At 58.5% G+C, this 23,271-nt stretch overlaps 1 protein-coding gene across 1 annotated transcript in view; it reads left to right on the top strand.

Annotated features, from left to right (window-relative positions):
* CORO2A (coronin 2A) overlaps nucleotides 1-23,271 on the top strand; it is a 63,635-nt gene that overhangs the window by 9,789 nt on the left and 30,575 nt on the right. The window contains exon 2 of the mRNA XM_055135446.1: nucleotides 20,983-21,183. Within this exon, the coding sequence (XP_054991421.1) occupies nucleotides 20,983-21,183 (201 nt within the window). The remainder of the gene's footprint in view (nucleotides 1-20,982; nucleotides 21,184-23,271) is intronic.

Raw genomic sequence — 23,271 nt, 5'->3', positions numbered from 1 at the left:
TTGACCCTGTGTCCAGGGAGGCGGCGCCAGGAGCTGGGGCATGCGCTTTGCGAGCCCCAGGCACCAAGCCTGAGCCCCAGCACCGCCTGTCGTGAGCACAGACTTGGGATTCACCCCCGAGCACCCCCAGCTCTGTCGGGGTCAGGGTGGCATGGACTGTGGGCAGGGGTGCGCAGGGCCCCAGGACACCTCCCTCCCTCTGCCGCCGCCGCACCCCTGGGCCGGGCAGCTGGGCATCACGGCACTGCTGGGCGCAAGCATTCAGCTCGCCAGCTCTGCTGGCCGAGTATCATCACCAGGAGAGACCCCTGGGACCCCTGAGCATTGCTGGTTCCCCCAAAAAACAAAAAGACACTGGCTCCGTGGACGGTGTATTATGGGATACTAGCTATAGATAACTTAGCGAGCCGGCCACTCTGGCTGATCTGTTTGCATGCCTGGGGAGGGTGTCACACCCAGCTGTGCTCAAGGCTTACTCCTGGCTCTGTGCGCGAGCATCAGTCCTGACCAGGCTCCGGAGACCAAATGGGGTGCTAGGGACAGGTCCTGGGTCATGCGTGCAGGCAAGCGCCCTATTGGCTGGACTACTGCTCCCGCCCAGTCTGGCCGATCTGAAGTCACAGACTTGGGGCGGGAAGGTTGGAGGCCACCCCCACCCCCCCGCCCCCGTGACCTGCTGCATTCCTGCGTCCAGTACTGTTCTCCAGAGTGCAGGGTCTGCAAGGGTGCAGGGGTGCCTAGAGAGGGGAGGAGAGTCTCAGCGGTGCACACGTGACCCCTGACTCCGTTTGGGCCCATGATTAGAGTTGTAGGTGGGTGCCAGCCCAGCCTGCTCTGGGACTGACCGTTTCCCAACATTCCGGCTTCCCCCCGACCCTGCAGCCCCGGGCAGACACCTTGCGTTCAGCCTCGTTCTTCTGCCTTTGCTCCCTTTTTTAGGACTCGGCTCCGTCCCACCTCATTCCTGGGTTACCGTGAGTGCTATCCACCGTCTGTCTGTCGTCAGAGGCACCCTTGTTTCATCATGGTGTTTTATAACCCCCGAGTGAGAATTAGGAGGGCGGCCCCTGATTTTATGGGCCACGAGGGAAGAGCAAACCACAGGAAGTTAAACTGGAATCCGTGGCAGTGGCAGAGATGCGGAATTGTTCCTGAAGCTACGTCTTGGCGTCTGTGTCCAGCCAGTCTGTCGTTCCAGGCTCATAATGTCCATTCGTGGCCGGCCAGGCCTGTCCTCCTCCTACGGGAGGGAACCAAAGCTCGGGTGCTTCCGTCAGGTCCCCCAGCCTGCAGGGATTCAAAGCCCGTTGCATCCGGTTTCCGCCCCTCTCCTCACATCTGATCCCTTGGAGAGCGGCGAGAGGTCCTGGCTCTCGGCTTATTCCCAGCAGGCCGGTCATTAAAGCCCAGTGTGATTAGTTAGGGGAGAGCCTGGCCGGGGGCGGGAGAGATAATGGGCAGGAAAGGGAGCTTGTTGCTAGGTGGTCAGCCTCCTCCCTGGTGTGACAGGAGCAGGACTGGGTGGGCCGGAGATCCCCCTCGAGGGATCAGAGACCTGGCACACCCAGTCCCCACCAAACCGGGCTCCCACTGAATTTTGGGGATGGGCCCACTGGTCACGTATGGGTCGCTTTCTCTGCGCAGAAGGCAGCGTTTTCTTTTTGGTCTTGGGGTCAGGGATGGTTTCCTGGCTCTTCACTCAGGAGTCACTCCTGGCGGTGCTCAGGGAACCTTATGGAATGCTGGGAATCGAACCCATGTCGCCACCTGCAAGTCCCCGCTGTACTATAGCTCCGGCCTGCAGAACACAGCTTTGTCCCATGGATGCACAGCACCACCGACCCCGAACCCCCACCCCACCAGCCTAGGGGACCTCACAGATGGTTGATGACTCTAGAGTCCTCGGACCCCGGACACAGGGCCGGGGAGACGGCTCAAAGGGCAAATGCTTGCTTCATGCTCTCAGTGTGGGGGGGGGGCCCCAGGTCTGCCCTTGGGCCCTCAAGCTCCTCCCCATGCACAGGGTCAGAAATAGCCTCCGAGCATAGCCAGTATGACCCAGCCCCCACTGCCCCCCAAATAAAGAAAGGGCCTTAGAGGAACAGAAAGCTCTGGGTGTCTGCGGCTCTGACGGCGGTACGAGGGGGCAGGGGGGGCATGGAGGGATGCATGCAGAGGGTACCTTGGGGTAGGTGGGGTGTGAGACACAGTGCCCCATGTGGAAAGGTGTGTGGGAGGAGGATCTGGACAGAAAGGGACCCTCTGGGGGGCAGGGGTAGGGGGACAGGCCCTCAGGGGCAGTGCCCAGCTGTAAAGGAGGGGCCTGCGTGGAATAGGCATCCTCCTGGCCTGGTTCTATAACACACACACACACACACTACACACACACCACACACATACACACCACACACATAACACATCATACCACACACACCACACACATACACACCACACACAACACACACACCACACACACACACCACACACACACCACACACTCCACACACTCACACCCCACACGTATACATACATACGCACCACACATACTCACACACACCCCACACATATATACACACATCCCACACACACATCCCACGCATATGCATACACACCACACACACCACCATACACATACCACACACACCACACACCCCACACTCCCCCCCACATATATATACACATACCACACACATACCACACATATACATACACACCACACACACCACCATACACATACCACACACACTACACACCCCACACACACACCCCACATATATATGCACATACCACACACACATCCCACACATATACATACACACCACACACACACCACCATACACATACCACACACCCCACACACCCACACCCCACATACATACATATACCACACACACATACACACCCACCACACGTATATACACACATCACACATACACCACACACATACACATACCACACACTCCACACACTCACACCCCACACATATACATGCATACACACCACACATACTCACACACACCCCACACATATATACATACATCCCCCACACACACATCCCACGCATATGCATACACACCACACACACACACCACCATACACATACCACACACACCACACACCCCACACTCCCCCACACATATATATATACACATACCACACACATCCCACACATATACATACACACCACACACACCACCATACACATACCATACACCCCACACACCCACACCCCACATACATACATACATATACCACACACACATACACACGCACCACACGTATATACACACATCACACATACACCACACACATACACACACACACACCCCACACACGCGTGCGCACACCCTCTGCCACCCCCAGCGTGCTTAGACCCCCTGGTGCATCGGGCAGAGCCGTGCAGGCTGTTGGTGACAGTGAGGCCAAAGGCCTCGGAGGTTGTCTGAGGGGGGAGGAGGTGGAGGGAGCCTGGTGGTGGGCAGTCTGGGGAGGGGCCACGTCCCGGGGTTATGGGGGACAAGAAGCCTGCATGTCCCCATGGGAAACGTTCCCACTGTTCCTCGAGTGGCCTGGGGTGCTGGGGCGGAGGGTTGCGGCCAGCCACGGTGGGTCTCTGGCCTGCCTCTCCCAGGGGCAGGATCAGCGCCGTCCTGCCATGGAGCTGCGTGCAGACCCGGTTCTCTCACAGCTTGCTGCGCCTCGGACACACCCGGTGATGCTCAGGGCTCACTCCGAGCTCTGTGCTCCGGGCTCACTCCTAACAGTGCTCTGGGCTCACTCCTGGCTCTGGGTTCTGGGCTCACTCCTAGCTCTGGGCTCTGGTCTCACTCCTGGCTCTGTGCTCAGGGCTCAATCCTGGCTCTGGGCTCACTCCTGGCTCTGTGCTCAGGGCTCAATCCTGGCTCTGGGCTCACTCCTGGCAGGGCTTGGGGAGACCATATAGGTGCTATGGGATAGAACCTGGGTCGGCCGTGTGCAAGGCAAGTGCCTTGGCCCTGTGCTGTCACTCCAGCCCAAGCTTGAACTCTTGGCCCCTTTCACTGCTCCCCCCCTACCCTTCCCTTGGTAGCCCCTATGTTGTTATCAGCCCTCAGAGTCCCTCATCTTTATCCCATTCTAAATGCTCATTGGAGTGTAAAGGAAAGTTTTTTTTTACCAGGAAACAAGGCTATATCACCCACATTTATCCATGTAGCACAGCGGGTAGGGTGTTTGCCTTGCACACAGCCGACCCGGGTTCGATTCCTCTGTCCCTCTCAGAGAGCCCGGCAAGCTACCGAGAGTATCCCGCCCGCATGGCAGAGCCTGACAAGCTAGCTACCTGTGGCGTATTCAATATGCCAAAAACAGTAACAACAAGTCTCACAATGGAGACGTTACTGGTGCCCGCTCGAGCAAATCGATGAACAGTGGGATGACAGTGCTACAGTGCTACAGCCTCCACGTCAACACAGTGACCCCCCCCCACTCCTTCCCCACCTCCAGTTTCTCAGAAGGCCCCGAGAGGAAGGGCTGACAAGGACCACCTTGCGTGTGGGTTTGCCTTCAGTGGGTGGGTTCACGCATGGGCGGATGAATTCACTTCATCTGGACTCATTAACGCAGAGGGGATTGGCAGTTGTATGAGCCCGTTTTCACCTAGTGGACAGAGGATTCAAGTCCTCCCGGAAGACCGCAGTGGACAGTGGCTCTGGTCACACTGTGGAAGGGGAACGAGGCGAGAACCTTTGCCTTCCCACAGATAGTGACTTCCAGCTACAGACAAGGAAGTAAGAGCCGGGACACGCTGAGTTTGATAAGTAGCCAGCCCAAGGTTGTTGTGCTTTTATTATTTTTTTTTTCAGTCTAGGGAACCATTTGAAATACAACTTTATAGCCCGTGTGGTTAATGACGAATCGGCCTGCATTCAGGCAGCGCGCCTTGCGGCCTTGCGGCAGCTGCCGATGAGAGCAAATCCTGTTTCCTGCCAAGCCTGGGGAGGGGCGGCGCTGTTCTCTTTCCCTTTGGGGGTAATTAGTGATCAGCACAGGTCAGCACCCCCGTTCTGGCCTCCTGGCCTTTTCTGTGTCTGTGGCCCAGCCTTGGTGGAGTGGGGTTTTGATTTCTTTCTAGAAACTCCCACACCACCACTAAACCCACGGAGAACCCTCAGGGTCTCTCTCTCCGACTGGGGTGGGATCGATGCACCCCCATTTGCTCTCCCCATCGTCCCTTCCCACACTCAGACCCTCCCGGCTTTTCCAGCAGCAAGGTTGGGGCGGGGGTTTGGGCGTCTGTCTTCTCTCCCGAGTCTCGGGAACCGCATCTCTCCCAGCCTAAACCGCGCTCCACAGAAACGCAGCTCACCTTTCAGAGGTCTGAACCCCAGCTAGCACCAAGCCCCGCCCCCCGCCCCTCACCTTGACCTCCCCATTCAAAGATCTTTCTTCCCCCAACCATCCTTGGAATTTGTCCCTTGGAGAGCAACAACACAGATAAGGAAGGAAATGTTTGGTATCGTTCCAGGCACGGGCTCCAAGGAAACTGCTCGGGTGTGAGTTGGCTCTCCTGGGCGGGCCCCCAGCCCTCAGCTGAGACCCGGATCCCTGCTTGGTGCTATCTGGGTGGGCGTCCTGGAGAATCTACCTCAGCCTCCTGCTCCCACACCCTGTGATCTCTCGGGGTCTGGCCTTGACTGCTCCCCTGATGTGAAGTCGGGGAAACGGTTCCCCCAAGTGGGCCTCAGCCCCCTCTGGACTCTAAGCTGCACGAGAGATGGGGGTTGCTCGGAGGGCTGTGGATGGAACCACCCCAGGGCCTGTGGCCAGGAGTCTTTGAACCCATGGGTGTGTGTGTAGGGGGGGGGAGCCTGTCGGGTGACAGATGTAGTCAGTGGGCTGCAGGGATGGCGAGATGGTGGTGAGGGGACGTGTCCCCGTCTGCTCAGGAGAGGTGCAGAGCGCTGAGCATCTCTGACCCGGAAGGAGTGAGCGTCCCCTCGCCAGAAGGGTTCGAGTCAAGATACTCAGACTTTGCAGATAGAACAATGCGGGAGGGAGGGTGGCCCGGGTGCCCACCCGTCCCTCACATCAGGAGCGAGTGACGTCAGCAGCCTGGTCTTACCCCCAGGCATAATCAGATCACCGGAGAGAGGGCCGGAGTGAATCTGGCTGAGAATTAGATTAGGAGCGAATTAGAGCTTTGGGTGTACATCAGCATCAAGGGGCCGGGGCAGTACACGGGCTCTCTCGGTTTCGTCCAGACCAGCACACGGGGGTGAGGCGGGGGAGGGAGGTGGGCACCTCCCCGCACAGGGGGTCTGTCTGACTCATGGTCATTAGTTCTTCAGGAGGACCCTCAGAGCAGAGGAGAGGTGTGGGTGTTTTGTTGTTGTTTTTTTTTAATTTTCTTTTTTTTAATTTTCTTTATTTATTTTTGGCTTTTTGGGTCACACCCAGCGATACGGTGCAGTGCGGAGCCCTTCCTGATTTTTGCTGATGTTGTTTCTGTCCATGTATACCAGTCACTGCGGGGAAGCTGTTCCCTCTTTTTTTTGGAGCGGGGGTGGGGAGGTGGCCACACTCAGCGATGCTCAGGGCTTTCTCCTGGCTCTGCACCCACGAATCATTCTTGGCAGTGCTCAGGGGGCCATGGGGGATGCTGGGGATTGAAGCCATGTCGGCCGTGTGCAAGGCAAGCACCTTACCCCCGTACAATTGCTCAGGCTGCTGTTTTCGCGTTTGAATGTGTCTCACGTTGATCCAGTGTTCAAAGTGCTTGGCAGGTAGAACCACTATCATGAGCCCAGTTCACCGATGAGGAAAACTGAAGCCTCGAAAGGTCGAGTTAGCTGCCAGCTCTCGGGGCTGCTCTGTGATGGGGCTGAGTTTGAGCCCCAGGCACTTCTGTGCCTGCAGCCACCATTCTGCTCCCCTCGCTGGGTCCTTTGCCTCCCTGCTCCCTTCAGCCCCCGCCCCCCGCCCAGGCTTCTGCACAGGGACAGATAGGGGTGCATAGCCCCATGTGAGAGATGAAACCCAGGGGTCCAAAATGGGACAGTAATGTGGGCAGGGTCACACAGCAAAGAGGACAGAACAGTCTGGTCCCCTGGTCTCAGAATATCCACGTGTCTCCCCTGTGTGGATCAAGGTGGGATTTGGGCCATTTGTGAGGGTCTCACCCCTTTATTTATTTGTTAGTCTATTGGCTTTTTGGGTCACGCAGCGATGCTCAGGGGGGTTACTCCTGGCTCTGCACTCAGGAATCAGTTCTGGGGGACCCTGTGGAATGCTGGGAATCGAACCCAGGTCGGCCTCGTGCGAGGCAAATGCCCTGCCCACTGTCCTATCATCCGGCCCCAGGTCTCCAGAGCCGGTTCCAGGGAGGTGTAGCAAGACCAAGGGGAGGGGTCGGAAAGCCCCCGCTGGTACCCCTAAGGGGTCCATCCTGGAGGCAGGATGAGCCCCACTGGGCCTAGACTAGCCCAAAAGCGAAAGGGTTTTGCTCTTTCTGGCATGCTCCATCTTATCAGGGACAACTAGAAGGCCGTGAGGTCAGGAAGGATCCAGTGCGGACAGGAGCAGGGCCAGGGAAATAGTGCGAGGGGTAGAGAGAGTGCAAGGGCCCGAGCTCCGCTCCCCACGCACTGCCTTTATGGGAGTGACCCCCTAAAGATGGTTTTAAGGATTACAGGGGTGAAGGCGCTTGCCTTGTACACAGCAGACCAGGGGTGATACCCTGCACTGCACAGGGTCCCCCACATCTGCCAGGGGTGATCTCTGGGCCCAGGGTCAGCAGGAAGCCCTGAGCACCACCAGGCGTGGCCCCCAAACCAAAAAGGAAAAAGTCCATGTACAGTCTAACACACACACACAAACTCTGAGAGACCTGAGAGAGAGAGAGAGTACAGCTGACCCTGTTTGACCCCTGACACCACGTACGGTCCCCACACCTCACCAGGAACGATCCCTAAGAACATAGCCAGGAGTGCCCTGAGCACTGAGGGCTGTGGCCCCAAAACCAAACCCCAAAGTGAAAATTTCTAACCAAGGTGGAGGACAGTGAAAACATGTGTCTTGCCCTGCATAGATAGGCAAATGCGTTTTTTTTTTTTTTCTTTAAACGGGGTGGTAGCGGGAAGGAATTCGCCAGGGCACGAAGAGATTTAGACAGGCCTTCTGAGGGGCAAACTGCCGGCTGATGGGGGCTGCCGTGTCTCTTCTCAATTTCTTTATTTTAAATTGAAGTAAATATCCGGGGCCAGAGCGGAAGTACAGCATATAGGGGTGCTGGCCCTGCACGTGGCCAGCCTGGACTGGATCCCCGGAACCCCATATGGTCCGGAGAGCACTGCCGGAGGTAGAGCCTGAGTGCAGAGCCAGGAGGAACCCCCGAGCATCGCTGGGTGTGACCGAGAGACAAAAATTGGTCAATTGATTAAATTGAAGGAAATATCCCTCCCATCAAGTAGACTCTTCCTTTTCTTCCTTTTCTTTGTTGTGATGCTGGGGACGGCCTCCCAGGGCCCCCCACGTGCTGTGCTGACTGTTCTGCCTCTGAACCTCACCCCTGGCCCTGAAATGAACCATCTTAACTACTTCAGTGTTGGGCGCGGGGCCGGGGATGTGGCTTAGAGGGAGGGCTCGTGACCTCGCCAGCACGAGCTGTAGCTATTTTGTAGCAGGCCTGTAGCTATTTTCATGTGTGTTTGTTTGGGTGTGTGCTACAGCCGTGGGTGCCCAGGAGCTGCTCCCCACTGTGTGCTCAGGAGGGGTCACTCCTGAAGGTGTTCAAGGGACGGACCCTGGGCCTCCCTCCTTCCCTGGCCCCGGGCGGGTGGACAGGCGGGCGGGCAGGAGGGTGAGGGACGCCATGTGTCCTCGAAAGAGGAAGTCGCCTGTCAGTCCATAGCGCTGGCAGTGGAGGGTCAGTTCCAACATGGCTCCTGGGCCCGTGCCAGCAACACCTGTTCTCGGCCCTCACCCTGGTCTCGCCGAATCTGAAACTCGAGGGTGCGGCCCAGCAATCGGGGTGTCAATCTGCTGACCGTGAGGCCCAGGGGAGGGTCAGGACTCAGGAGATGAGCTGCTGTGGCCCGGGGACTGGGCCCCACCACTTCCTCCCCTCCCTGTCCTCTGCGCCCCGCCACGGTCTGCGTGGCAACGGCGGGCAGGTGACCTCACCATCCTCTCCCGGCAGCGGGTGCAGAGCTGCCTGGGGATCTGATTAGGGTGAGCTGCCGCGTTCATCTCCATGTGAACCTGCAGGTGAGGTAGGAGCGGGAAGGAATTTCCCAGCACCCGCCTGCCTGCGTGAGCATCGGGCGGCCCGGGTGAGGGCAGGAGCAGGCCCTCGGCCCATCTGGGGATGCTTCCCGCTGGGGAGTGGAGGAAGCACTGACCGTTTCTCTTGGTTTGGTTGTGCTGTTTGTTGGGGTGTTTGATGTTGTTGTTGCTGTTTTATTGAACCACCGTGAGATAGTTACAAGCTTTCATGTCTGAGTTACAATCTCACAAAGATCAAACACCCATCCCTCCACCAGTGCACATTCCCCACCACCAATCTCCCCAGTATCCCCCCCTTTCCCACCCTCCCCCTGCCTCCACGGCAGACAATATTCCCCATACTCTCTCTCTACTTTGGGGCATTATAGTTTGCAACACAGATACTGAGAGGCCATCATGTTTGGTCCATTATCTACTTTCGGCACGCATCTCCCATCCCGACTGATCCCTCCAATCATCATCAGCTTAGTGGTCCCTTCTCTATCCCAGCTGCCTTCTCCCCCAGCTCATGAGGCCGGCTTCCCACTGTGAGGCAATATGCCTGGCCCTTGTCTCTGCTGTCCTTGGGTGTCAGTCTCACATGATGTTATTTTATATTCCACACGTAAGTGGTTGTGCTGTCTTTCGACCATACCCGGAGGAGCTCAGGGCTCACTCCTGGCACTGTGCTCAGGGATCACACCTGGCAGGGCTTGGGGGACCACTGGAGGTACTGGGGATAGAGCCAGCAAGAGCTCTACCGGCTGTACTATCTCTCCGGGCCCCGGAAATGCTTTTATTTCTTTGGCCCCGCGGCCAAGCTGTGGCCCAGGAATGAACTAGGGAGGCCAGGCCTCCTGCCTGTCTCAGCCCCAACCTTGTGCAGGCAGATCAGACCAGACCCCTCTTCAGAACCCTCCCTCCTCCCGCACCCGCACCCCCCACCCAGTCCCCCCTCATTTAAAAGCCCTGTGCATCTCCTCCTGCCTCCAGACCAGAGCCTCAGAGTCAGAGTCAGAGTCTGCCGCCTTCTCCCCGTGCTCTGCAGCACTGGGCTGGGCAGGAAACAATCAATCCATGGCCGGCAGGGCGGGGGGGGGGGGGGGGGGGGGGAGTGGGAAAAAGAGGAACTCCAAGCCTGAGGGCCAATGTTGTACCTTGCTGTTTGCTGAGGCGAAATCCACCCCAGCCCTGACCTTGCGCACCACACCTCCCGCTTACAAACCTGGCCGCGTCCAGCTTGAGTCCAGTGTCCCCGGCCTCTTTTGCCTCCATCGCCCACGCCCAGCCGCCTGTGCAGCCCCATCCCTCCTGGCACTGTGTCGAAGGTTCTGCCCCCACCCCACCCCCACCACTGGGCTCCCTTGTGTCCTCCGGGCTCCCCCAGCCCACAAGTGTGCATGCTCCTCACTCACCCTACGCCTCTGCGGGCCCCATAGGCCTCTGCCTGCCACAGCCTGAGGCGTCGCTCAGGACCCATTCGTTCCCCGCCTCTCACTCTCTGTCTCCCTGCTGCAGGCTGCTCCGTCCTGCTCTCCCTGAATCAGGTTTGCTGGTCCTGCCAAGTTGGCATCATGTCATGCCGGGCTTTTGGGGGCGGCTCAGCTCTCAGACCCCTGCTCCCCATCACCCAGGGACCCTGCTGGTTCGGACTGGGCTTGCAGGGTGATGGGGGGAGAGGTTCAGCCCCTGCGTGGGGCACCCCCTTGGGACCTCAAGCCAGGCCCCTCTCGGGGTCTCGGGCTCCCTGGCTGTCCGTCCCCAAACAGAAACTGGAAGCACCGTGAGGGCACGCGTGGTGTGGTTCATGAGCAGGAAGTGGCGGTTCCCTGGGTGGCCGTTTTTAAGGAAGTCCCCGGTGACCCTTGCCTCTCGAAACTGGCCGATAAGGTGATTGCGGGGCCATAAATGGGCCTGCAGCCTTGGTCCAGGCCTGATTTGGGAAGGAGCGGTGGTGTCGTGTGTCTCCCAGAGCGGCACGGATCACAACCCGCCTGTTCAAGCCTCAGGGCAGGCTGAGCTGTCCAGGCGGACAAGGTTCCGGCGGTCAGTGCCTGGGGGCAGCGGAGCCCCCGCGGCGTTGGAGCCTCCTAACAGGTGGGCAGGGCACAGCCGTGGGGTGGGTGGATAAACCAAAGCTGAGAGGAAGGGGGTGGGGTGGGGAGCGGGTGGGAGCTGGTACTGCCGCCATACAACCCTGGCATGCGCCTGACCTGGGTTTGAGTCTCGGCCCCGCATGCCCTCCCCCCCACCCCACCCCAGCATCGCTAGTGTGGCTCTGTGTCCCACTCCCCGCCGAGCACCACCAAGTGCGACCTCAGATGACCCGGGCAGCACCGCACTGTCAAGTGCTTGCGCTGAACCACTGGCCCAGTTCATTGGCCCAGAATTGCCAATGGGGCCTTGGCCCTCCCGGGCACAGCTTAGGAGCACCCCCACCAACCCCAATAAAAATAAGTAGAACAAGCTGGGGGGGAGGGGGCGGGGGAACAAGGCCTGGCAGTGTCCCGGCCTCGGGCATGGCCTCCTGCCCCTGGGCCTTCGGCAGCGGAGTCCTTTGACAGGGAAGCTGGCGGAGGGTGGGGAGGTGCCGTGAGGCCACCTGGGGCAGCTGCCTCTGGGATCTGCCTGTGGGTGGGTGCTGAGCAGCGGGGCAGGGGGGGAGCGGGGGGAGGGGGAGGGAAGTGGGGGGTAGAGGGGGCAGGGGACATGGACCAAGGAGAGGAGGAGGAAGAGAAGCAGGGCAGGGTAGGGGGCAGACAGTCCTGTGTGATACCCAAATTGTGCATCGTCTTGCCGAGTCCTGGCCCAGTCCCCGGGAGGTGGGTATCGGGGTGTCCTTCCTCGTGCACAAGGATGCTGAAGCCCAGAGCGGAGCCAGGTGACTCTCTCCTGTGCCCCGGATGTTGGGGTGGAGCCTTAGAGGCTGCTCAGCCATCTGGGGCCCCGGGGGGAAGAGGAGAGGGCGGCCAGGGAGCTCCCACAGTGCCCTCTGTGGCAGGGAGGAGGGTGAGCAAAGGCGGGGTGTGGGCCCCAGGGGAGTGGGCCCCAGGACGATGGCCGTGTGGGCAGGAGAAGGTGCTCTGGGGAGTGGTGGGCTGTCTCGGGGTCCAGGGATAGAGGCCTGAGCTGGCGCATGGTGGAGGGATGAGAGCAGGGGGGCAGGGGGGACAGGTGAGGGGGACTCTGGGGAGCAGGGCCTGGCCCTGCCTAGGGAATCAGGACAGGCCCTGGGTGGTATCAGGTGTCTGGAGAAGACGTGACCCTTGTGGGGATCGGGGGGCCCTTCCGGGTTCCTGTGGGCCCGGAGCAGGCTATGGGCTAGAACCAGGGGCGAGGCGTCACCCTCACTGCTCTCGGGAAGGACCCCCAGGGACCCCCGCCCCCTGCCCCCGCAGAGAGGCACAAATCCTGCAGGGCTTCTCAGCCCACTCTCCCCATTCCCCGCCTCTTCCAGCACCGAGGTGAGCATTCCTGGTTGCTGACACCTCCTGACAGCTCTGCATAGGGGATGTGACTCAGACCCCTGCCCCCCTCACACACACACACACACACACACACACACACACACACACACACACAGACGTCAAGACCTCCACAGTCATTTTTGTGGGGGATGTTGGAGCCTACTCCTGGCTCTGTGTTCAAGGGCCATAGGGGTACTGGGGAGTGAACCTGGGTCAGCCTCAGGCAAGACAAGGTACCTTCCTTGCCCGCTGCCCTCTCCTCTCTCTGGCAACACCATCTTTTTTCCTGGCCGGAGCCAATCCTGGCAGTGCTCTAGCGCCCGGAGTGTGCCCCAGTCCTGTGGGCTGTCTCCCGGCCAGAACCGCAGCAGCATTAACGCTCCCTTGGATGGCCCTTAGGTATCACCAGGAGAGAGAGTGGGGACCCTCAGCTCCCCCTGGGGACTCTCAGCTTGGCTTGGGAGCCCAACCCAGCCCCACCAGCTGTGTGACTGGGGCCAGTCACTTAACCCCAATGTGCCTCGGTTCTCTCCTCTGTCAAGACGCATCCAAGGTACACAAGGACCATCCTCCTCAAGTAGCAAACACTTTAGTGTGGCTGGCTGGGTTGCTCCTGTACCCTGACTCTCCTGGGTTTTGTCTGTTTGAATTTCAGTGCATTCTTTTTTTTTTTTTCTTTTTGGGTCACACCCGGCGTTGCACAACGGTTATTCCTGGCTCATGCACTCAGGAATTACTCCTGGCGGTGCTCGGGGGACCATGTAGGATGCATGTAAGGCAAACGCCCTACCCGATGTGCTATTGCTCCAGCTCCAGTGCTTTCTTTTCTGAATGTTTATTGCAGTCTGGCAACATGGTTACAATTGCGTGTGGTTTAGGGCACCTTCCCAACCACCAAGACTTCCCAGGTTTCCTCCACCAGGCCTCCCTTGGAAGAAACAGTAACTTGCCCAAGTTCTCAAGTTCCCACTGGCGTGTCCAGTGCCCAGGCACCCTGCAACCACTTGAGGCCCGGGAGTCCCTGAGAGGTTGCTTGCGCTGCTGAGTGGCTGAACTTGACATCTCTGCTTTCCACGCGCTTAGCTAGTTCCCATTCCGAAGCCAGGCAGCTGCCCCACAGCTCCCCTGCCTACTGTCCATCCCCAGCAGATGTGAGCCCTGCCCTAACGGATCGCGCCGTCTCCTCTTGTGGGGTATAAACGCCAGGGATCCGTATCTCAGGCCTTCCTCCCTGGCTCCTCCCCTGCCCAGCGGCAGCCCGCCACCCAGAGCCAGGCACCCAGTCGGCTTGAGGCTCCTCTGGGAGAAGGTTGTTGATTAAAAGCCCCCCCTTTGAATATTGTCTGCCATGGAGGCAGGGGGAGGGTGGGAAGGGGGGGTATATCCGGGATATTGGTGGTGGGAAATGTGCACTGGTGGAGGGATGGGTGTTTGATCATTGTGAGATTGTAACCCAAACATGAAAGCTTGTAACTAAATCTCATGGTGATTCAATAAAATTTAAAAAAAAAATTTTTTTAAAGTCCCCCCTTTATAGTGTTGGGGTCATGCCCTGTGGTGCTCTATGACAACTCCTGGCTTGGTGCATAGGGTCGCTCTTGGCAATGCTCAAGGAATCCACTGGTGCTGGGGAACTATCTAGCTGGCAAAGCCCTCTGGGCTCTTGCTCCAACCCCCTTTCACCTCTCCGTATTTTATTTATTTATTTATTTACTTACTTACTTACTGGCTTTTTTGGTCACACCTGGCAGTGCTCAGGGGTTACTCCTAGCTCCACACTCAGGAATTACTCCTGGTGGTACTCAGGGGACCCTATGGGATGCCGGGGATTGAACGAGGTCGGTTGTTCAATCCCCAGTCGGTCGCATGCAAGGCAAAACACCCTACCCGCTCTATTATTGCTTTGCCCATCCCACCCACACTTTTTTTTTTTTTTTTTACAAATGTATTTTCTTCCTCCTTGTGTTAAATGTTCTCTGATTCTGGATGGTGGATTCTGTAGGAAGTTAGCGTTGCTTTCACTGGCAGATTGTGAGTCACTGGTGATTTACAATAGGATCAACATCCCATGGAAAGTTGAAAGTCTGGAAACGGTGGGTGGTAACGGATCCAACCTGTCCTGCTCTTATTCTGCTTGGCCTGGGGCCCTGACCTGCTCCTGCTGTCAGTACCCTAAATACACACACACACACACACACACACTTACACACCACTCCCCGGGCATTACTCTCCCCTACCACTTGCTCCATCAGGCAGTCTGGCACGGTGGCTCAGCCAAGCTTCCTGGGAGAGCGGCAAGAGGGAGGAGGAAGTCTGTGGCCCAGGTCCCATCTTGTCACTGCAGATCCCTTGACTGCCCAGTGAAAGGCAAAAGTGAAAGACCCACCAAGCTAAAACTCGAGGGCTAAACCCGGGCCTGGCCCTCAGGCCGTACAGAAACCGGTTGAGGACAAAATTCTCACGAGGGAGAATTCGCAGACCTGCTGCAGGAATGTCCCGTGAGAAGCGGCAGGTTGGGGGACGAGCTTTGCCAACTAGGGGCCTTGGTTCCTTGGGCCCCGCAGGACAGGTATGAAGCCCCAGAAGGGGTTTGGGATGCATCCGAAAGGAGCTTCCCAGGCAGGTGTGAGGCCAAGATCAGGATCTGCACCAGTCGGTGGAGCGCTGGAGTCAGTAGCAGAACTCCCACGTTCCGTGGAATTTGTCCTCATCCCTGCTCTTTTTTAGATCACCTTCAAAACAGAGTTCCTTAAACAAACTTAAAACAAACTCTGTGGTTTGTTTTAGTTTGGGGGCACACCTGGCGGCACTCAGGGGCTTACTCCTGGCCCCGCGCTCATGGGTCACTCCTGCCTGGGCTCGGGGACCAGCCCTGGGTCAGCTGCATGCCAGGCAAGCGCTTTAACATCTGTATCCCCTCCCCCCCACCACCCTAAGTTCCTTACTCTCGGAGTAACTTGTTCCCAATTTTAAATGTAAGGGGTTTGGGTTTCCTCTCCCTGTGGCTGACATCGTGTGGTGGTCTAGACCCTGCCTCATGGGGGAAACGGGGGCAGGTGAACACAGGTTGTCAGAGATAAAACTAAAAACTCCAGATAGGAACAGGAGAGCCCAGGCTTACAGAGGGATGAGGAGGGCGGCGCGGGGACACCTACTTGTCCTGCTGCAGAATCAGGTCTTCCCATTCCTCCCGGAGGCCAGGAACAGTGCAATTAATGCGTGATCTATTAGGGTGGTTGCTGCCACGCCCAGTGGGGCTGGTTCCAGCCACCCTGCGGCTAAACCTTGTCTTGCAGTGTGATTCAGGGCCTCTGAGGGGCCCCTGAGTCAGGCCGCAGCCTTCCCTGCCCCCCTTCCACGGCTCCAACTCTTGTGGTCTGGGCCCAGGTGCTGCCCCTGTCCCACAAATCCCCAGGAGAGTCAGGGATGGGACAGGTGTCAGCCACGGGGCTAGTAGAGCTGAAGAGAGAAACCAGTGGTCTATGAGGCTACGGAGGTATTGCTCAAGGAGGTTGAGAGCAAAGTGGGAAGCCCAAGTTCAGTCCCTGATACCCTCCCAATACCCCCCAGCACCTCCAGGAGCAGCGAACCCCCAAGCATAGAGCCGGGAGTAAGCTCTGAGCACAGAGTTGTGAGTAAGCACTGAGCACCACGCCAGGTGTGTTATTTGTTGTTGTTGTTTAGTTTGGCCCACACCCAGACGTGCTCAGAGCTTACTCCCCGCCCTATGCCCAGAGATCATTCCCAGTGGGGCTCAGGGGAGCATAGGAGGTGCCAGAGATTGAACCCGGATCGGCTGCATGTAAAGCAAGTGCCCTCTCTGCTGTACTATCTTTCTGGACCCTCAAAAATGGTTTCAATTTAAAAGCAAAAATCAATGGCATGTTAAACCCAGAGTAGACAAAATCCTTGGGGTTGTGTGTGTGTGTGTGTGTGTGTGTGTGTGTGTGTGTGTGTGTGTGTGTGTGGTGGGGGTGTTTGTAGCCAACAGAGCCTTAATCTCATGCGTCAGACCCGCTAAGCGTGCCTGGGGGGACACAGCAGCAGGAGAGATGCCACCCCCTGCTTTGTACCCAAGTGCCACGCCCGGGAAGGCCTCCGGTGGCTTTGATGTGGGGCCGGGCAGGATGGGACGGGTGGCCTGGGATACACCCGGCCCGGATCAGCCCCTGCCGCCCGGGGCTGAGCGCCTTGCAGGATGAGCGCCCGTTCCCGCTGGTCCGTGTTTCCTGGCAAGTGCCTGCTTGTGGGGAAAGTGAAACTTCTCCCCGGACGCATGCCCGCCCCCGCGTGACACCCCTGCAGGCACACGCGTGTGTGTGTGCCGGGCACAGGTGCAGCTCCCCTCCTGGTGCCCATGTGCCTCTTCTCCCTCCTGGCCGGGACTGCCCCATCCCCCACTCTGTTTCCTGCCATGGCAACGGGTCAGGAAGAACCTTGGTGCTGGAGATAAGGTGCTGGGGTGGGGCGGGGCAGGCCAGGTGTGGCGGTGGGGCCGGGAGAGGAACTGAGAGGCCGGGGTGGAAGGTCACACACGTTCCTCCTACGTCAAGGCCAGCTCCTCCGTGCGGGCCAGCACCCTCCTGCCAGGGCGGGCGCACCTGGTCTCCCATGAACAGGGGGTGATGAGGCTGCTGTCAGGGCCTCCTCTGAGGGCGTGGTATGGGCCAGGGTATATCAGGGTCCAAAAGCTTTGGTCATCCTGGTGACTCCCTGTGGGAACCTGGACAAGGACCAGGGGCACCAGGTTTCCCCCCCCCAACCCTGGTAGCCCCCACTGGTGACCCCACGGCTTTCCCCGCCTGTGATGAGGTGGGGACCCGCCTGCCTGCTGAGCCCATGGAAAGATGACCGCCACGTACGTAGCGAGCTCCCCACAACTGCGCGTTTTCTTGGCACAGAGCTGACCTGGAGCCCAGGTACAGGGTCCTGGGCCTCACATAGCCCCCAGGAACCCCAGCACCCGCCCCCCAGGTGTGGGGCCAAGTCCAGCTGCCTCCGCAGGTGCACAGACCCTAGGAGGAGATTCTGGATCCTACTTGTGCCCCCCGCTTGTGTGGTTCTGTCAGCCACGGCACCGGGGCTCTGAGGCTGGCTCCCACAGTACCTCGCCACCCGTTCCGTCCTGCCCTGCCTCTGCCCAGGGGCTAGTACCCAGTGGTCAGAGACATCCACCACCCTTGTCACCAGCTCCTCTTCCTCCCTGCCTCCGTCCTGGTAAACACCGCCCACCCTGACACTCTCTGAGTCCCAGTTCCTCTGCACAGCTCTGGGATGACCTGCAGCTCTCTGTGTATCCAGATGGGCGGCCCTGAGCCCGCTACCCTTGGCTGGCCCTGCCTGACCCACAGGTGAACCTGAACCACGAGCCCCGCCCGGCCCAGAGCTCCTGGCCGAGTGCACGTCTGTCCCAGCAGAGGAAGTCGTGAGCTCTGCTCTGACCCAGCCAGCCCTCGGGGAGCCAGGACAGAGGGCCGGGGAGCCTCTCCTCCCTGCAGCCCGGGCACACGCTTCCTGAGAGGGTCCCGGCCAGGTCTCGGCACGCTTCTGGAAGCAGCAGCCTGCTTCCACCTGTGAGCTCTGGTTGGAAGGCACCGAGGCTGCAGGAGGGCCAGGATTGGGGTGAGCAGAGCCACGGGTATGGACAGGACTGCCCCCTGCGCGCGCACACACACACACACACACACACACACACATGCACACTTACGCACACACACGCACATATGCGTGCACACACACGAATATGCACCCCCCACACACACAGCCTCTCCAGATGAGGTGGTCAGCAGGCCCAGAGCCCAGCCCTCTGTCTTGCCCCACCCCCTCTCCCAACTCTAGCTCAGCCCAAGGCCCGAGGTAGTTCCTTATCAGCCCTCTAATCCCAAAGAGGGTCCCTGGTGTTCTTAAGAGGCCCCAGCACCCCCCCCCCCCACACACACACACAGCTCACAGGACCCAGCACGAGAGAAGCCAGGCGGCCCCTTGTTTATATTTGGGGGACGGGGACAGCAGGAGCCACGTCCGTCAGTGTCGGGGGCTGCTCTGTTGGAACCAGACCGAGTGGCGCTGAGGGTCAAGCCCACACTCTGGCCTTTTGATCCGTGTCCCCCGGCCCTGCTGCCAGAGCAGACACTAAGTCAGGCTGTTCATCATAGACACTAACTCTGTCTCTCTCTGATTCTCTTTCCCTTGTCGAACTGGCCACTAGGAAGCTCCGATCCCAATCTGAGGGCCGCCTCCTGTGTGGAGGACACCGGGGAGCACTCACCTGATAGCTTAGCTCCCCCTGCATTTCAGGTGATCTCTGACTCCTGCATCCCCACACCCCCACTCCCCACTTCCTCCCCGAGGCTTTCCCACTCCCTCCTATGATGATGATGATGATAATGATGATGATGATGATTTTTGGTTTTGGGAGCACTTCTGGCAGTGCTCAGGGCTTACTCCTGGCTCTGTGCTCAGGGAATGCTCCTGGCTGAGCGTGGGGATCCATACAGGGTGCTGGGATCAAATCCAGGTCACCCACCTGGTGCAAGGCCAGCCCCCTCCCCGCTGTGCTGTTGCTCCAGCCCCACCCCCTCCTGGCGTGTGTTCTCTTCCCAGAAGGTTCCTCGAGTCCTTCCTGGGGTCCAATGGATACTCATGGGTTGGTCCGAGCCAGGATCTGGCCCATGCAGACAGGGTTTGGGGCCAAACTCCTCAGGGCCAGGTGAAATGCTGAGCTTCACGGCCTCCACCTGTGTGGCTGTCCCGGCAGAAGCTGATAGTTCCCTGGGGCTGTGTAAAGGCCAGGCCACTGTCCCTCTGGGCCTCCCAGGGGACAGCGTCTCATCCTGTGCCTTTGACATAGGCCTAGTGGAGAGCCTCTTGGTCTGGCCGCATGGGCCGAGCAAGGGCCCTCTGTGTCCAAGGATGGTCAGTTCCTTCCCCTCGGAAGTGTCTGGGGTCTGGATCCGGGAGCACAGCACTGAGGGAGCACTTCTGAGCAGAGCCCCCAGCCTTAGGGAAGAAGAGGTCTGACACCCCACTCTCAGCAGGGCAGAGTCAGAGGCCACAGGAAGGGGAGAGGGCGTGGGGGTCAGAGGAGAGCGAGTCCTGCCTCGCTACCCCCGGAAGACCCGGGGAGTGTTGGGAGAGGCACTGGCCTTGATTCTGGAGGGGAGCCATGAACAGGGGCACCCAAGCGTGAGCATGGGGTGGGGGGTCTGACCAGTGTAGGTGTCCGAGGAGCCCTCTGGCCTCAGTGGGGATGGCGCGGGGGTGTGGGGGTGGCGGCTTGAGTGGGGCCGGAGGGTCTTGGGAAGCCCTTTGACCCGCACAGACACAGGGAAGAGGAGCCACCCGTGGCCTTGCAGTGGTTGTGGGTGAGATCCAGGCCCTCCTGCAGACTCTCGGGGGCTGGCGCTGCCCACCCTTCAGCTCCAGGCTCCCTCACTCACCTCCCCTAAGTAGTAACAGTAGCAGTGGTAGTGGTGGTAGTAGTTGTTGGTGGTGGTGGTTGTGTGTGTGTGTGTGAGAGAGAGAGAGAGAGAGAGAGAGAGAGAGAGAGAGAGAGAGAGAATCTGTGTGTGTGCTCATGCATTTATTTCTTACATTTGGCTACTCTTACTAAACCAGGGGCATTCCCTGAGACATCCCAAGAGGTCTAGTAGGACCTGGAGCACAGACAGACTGGCTTCAGGACACTTGGCAGAGTGCCACGAGGCAGTTTAGTGCTGGGGTGGGTGACAGGGGTGCTTAGTTTCCCTCCTTCTCTCACCCACCCTCTCCCTCCCTCCCTCCCTCCCTCCCTTCCTCTCCCTCTCCCTCCATCCTTCTCCCTCCCTCCCTCTCCTTCCCTCCCTCTTTCTCTCCCTCAGTTCCTCCCTCTCTCCCTCCCTCTCTCTTCCTCTCCCTCTCTTTCTTCCTCCCTCCCTATATCCCTTCCTCTCTCTCCCTCCCTCTCTTTCTCTCTCTCCCTCTCTCTCCCTCCCTCTCTTTCTCTCTCTCTCTCCCTCTCTTTCTCTCTTTCTCCCTCCCTCTCTCTATCTCTCCCTCCCCCCTCCCTCTCTCCCTCCCTCTCTCCCCCCTCACTCTCTCCCTCTCTCTCATGTCTGCCTTTGGCTCCCCCACTTGAAGGAGAAGGCGGGCAAACAAACAGGTCAGCCATAACTTGAGTCCTGCTCATTCAGCTGCCCTCCCTACCAATCCCTCACTGTCCTGATCCCCACCCCCCATGCGCCTCCTTACCACATTGACCTGACGCCCCCTCTGTTGCCTGTGCCCCCTGCAGATGTCATGGCACCCCCAGTACCGCAGCTCCAAGTTCCGCCATGTCTTTGGCAAAGCAGCCTCCAAGGAGAACTGCTACGACTCCGTCCCCATCACCCGGAGCGTCCACGACAATCACTTCTGCGCCGTGAACCCCCACTTCATCGCTGTGGTGACTGAGTGTGCCGGTGGAGGGGCCTTCCTCGTCATCCCCCTGCAACAGGTGAGAAGGTCCGACAGGCCGGGGGCCCTGGCCGCTCTGCGGGCCCCGAGGACTGGGGGGCGGCAGGGGAGAGCCTGGGGCCTTGGGTCCCACACGTGGGCTCAAGTCTGCCCGTGGCCGCGTGGGACCTGGTGAGTCATGCGGGACCTGGGTGTCCGTGCCGGGAAGAGACCCCTCCCTCTCTTGGTGTGTCAGCTTCATCTGTGGCCCCCCAACTCTGAGGACCCACTGCAGAATCATTCATTCCAGAATAAAATATAACGGGGAACGGGGGACGGCATTTGAGGGGTGCACAGGAAGCCTGGAGGCCACTCCCAGCGATTCTTGGCTAGACACATTGGGGGGCCTGAGTGCCAGGGCCTGCGAATCCAGTACTCCTTGGGCCCCACATTGTTGGGGGTGGCCCAGGCCACCCGGGCTATGCTTGGGGGCCTCCAGAGATGCACCCAGTGCTGCCGGAGGGGATTGCAGTGCTAGGGGTCAAACTGGGTTCAGACCCATGCGAGGCAGCCACCGTAACCCCGGTACTGTCTCCCCTGGCAGTGTTTAGGCCACCCCCGGCCGTGCTCTGGGGTTACTCCTGGCTCTGCCTCGGGAATCACTCCTGGCGCTGCTCCAAGAACCAGACGGGCTGCCGGGGAGAGAACCTGCCTTGTCCTCGTGCAAGGCAAGAGCCCTACCCACTGTCCTATCTCTCCGGCCACGTCAGATTCTTAATTTTAACGCATTGCTGGGCTCCCAAGATGCGGGAGAGATCTCTCCGCCTCCTCCCTCCCCCTTGCAAAGGAAACAAACATTAGAGGCCAGAGCTGCCTGGGAGAGCAATGCAGCAGCGAGAACAGGAAGAACAGGCTTGTGCTATGTGTGATGTTGACAGTGGAGGGTGGACCACAGGCATTGGCTGATATTTTGCAGTTTGATCCCCAGAATGGCAGCTCCATATCGATTAACCTGCTAACACACCTCCCCGGTCGCCCCCCCAGCCCCAGTCTTTGTTTTAAAGCAGAACCTCCCTCCAAGAGTGAGGTGGGGGTGGGGGAGGGGGCGAGTGCTGCTGGCAGGTGGTGCCTGATTCACTGCAGAGGGAGGGAAGTCCTTTCCCCAGAGCGACTTGGTCACATCATGCACGGCACAGCCACAGATTAGGATCAGGGAAATGCAAAATCAAAGATTAACAAGCTCCTGCGCTCTCCTGAGTTAGTCAGCCAAGACTGCGAACAATACACTTAGACCCCCAAGAGAGAACTGAAGAAGTTCACATCAGATACAGCTTAGAATCACGGAGGTGGATAAGGCTCTCAGACCCTAATGCAGCCAAGCAAGAAATCAATAAAGAGATTTTAAGTTCTCATTTGTTTCGGAAGTTTTAAAAGCATGTTCCTAAATAACTTCTAAGCCAAAGAAGACACCAGAATGAAGTTAAAGTTACTGAGTGCTGGGGCTGGAGAGATAGTGATAGTGGATAAGGCATCTGCCTTGCCCAGGGCCGACCTGGGTCCAGTCCCCAACATCACATTTGGTCGGTTGTTTAGGGACCATCAAGAGTGATCCCTGAGCACAGAGCCAGGAGTAAGCTCTCAGCACTGCTGTGTGTGGCCCCGAAAGCAACAAAAGTAATTCAGAATACTAAGTGCTAATGAAATATATCCCCAAATGTCTGTGTGTATGTGTGTGTGTGTGTGTGTGTGTGTGTGTGTGTGTGTGTGTGTGTGCAGGAGGTGGTGGGGGGGGGCAGGAAAATGCCTTTCAGGAAACTCAAGGAACTTCGGGTACCACAGTGTAGAACATTAATGCTTCTCAGGGGGAAAACAATGAAGATGGAAAATCAATGACTATCTCGAAGAGGTTCGCTAAAGAACAACAGAGCAAACCCAAAGGAAGTTTGAAGAGGGGGATAATAAAAAAAATTAAGGAAAGGTCCTACGATCCATTAGAGAAGGGCAACATAAACATCCAAACCTGCATTCCTAGAAAGGACTGTTCAGCAAACCACATGTGGTGCCCGGAGTTGCACCCCGGCAGGCTGCATGCATAAGCGCCCCATCCCTGTGCTCTCCGTCTGGCCCCTGCAGTGCTTTTAATTGAGGG

Source organism: Sorex araneus, chromosome 1 (genome assembly GCF_027595985.1).
Source record: "Sorex araneus isolate mSorAra2 chromosome 1, mSorAra2.pri, whole genome shotgun sequence".
Classification (NCBI taxonomy): domain Eukaryota; kingdom Metazoa; phylum Chordata; class Mammalia; order Eulipotyphla; family Soricidae; genus Sorex; species Sorex araneus.
This window is presented reverse-complemented; position numbering and strand designations above follow the sequence as displayed.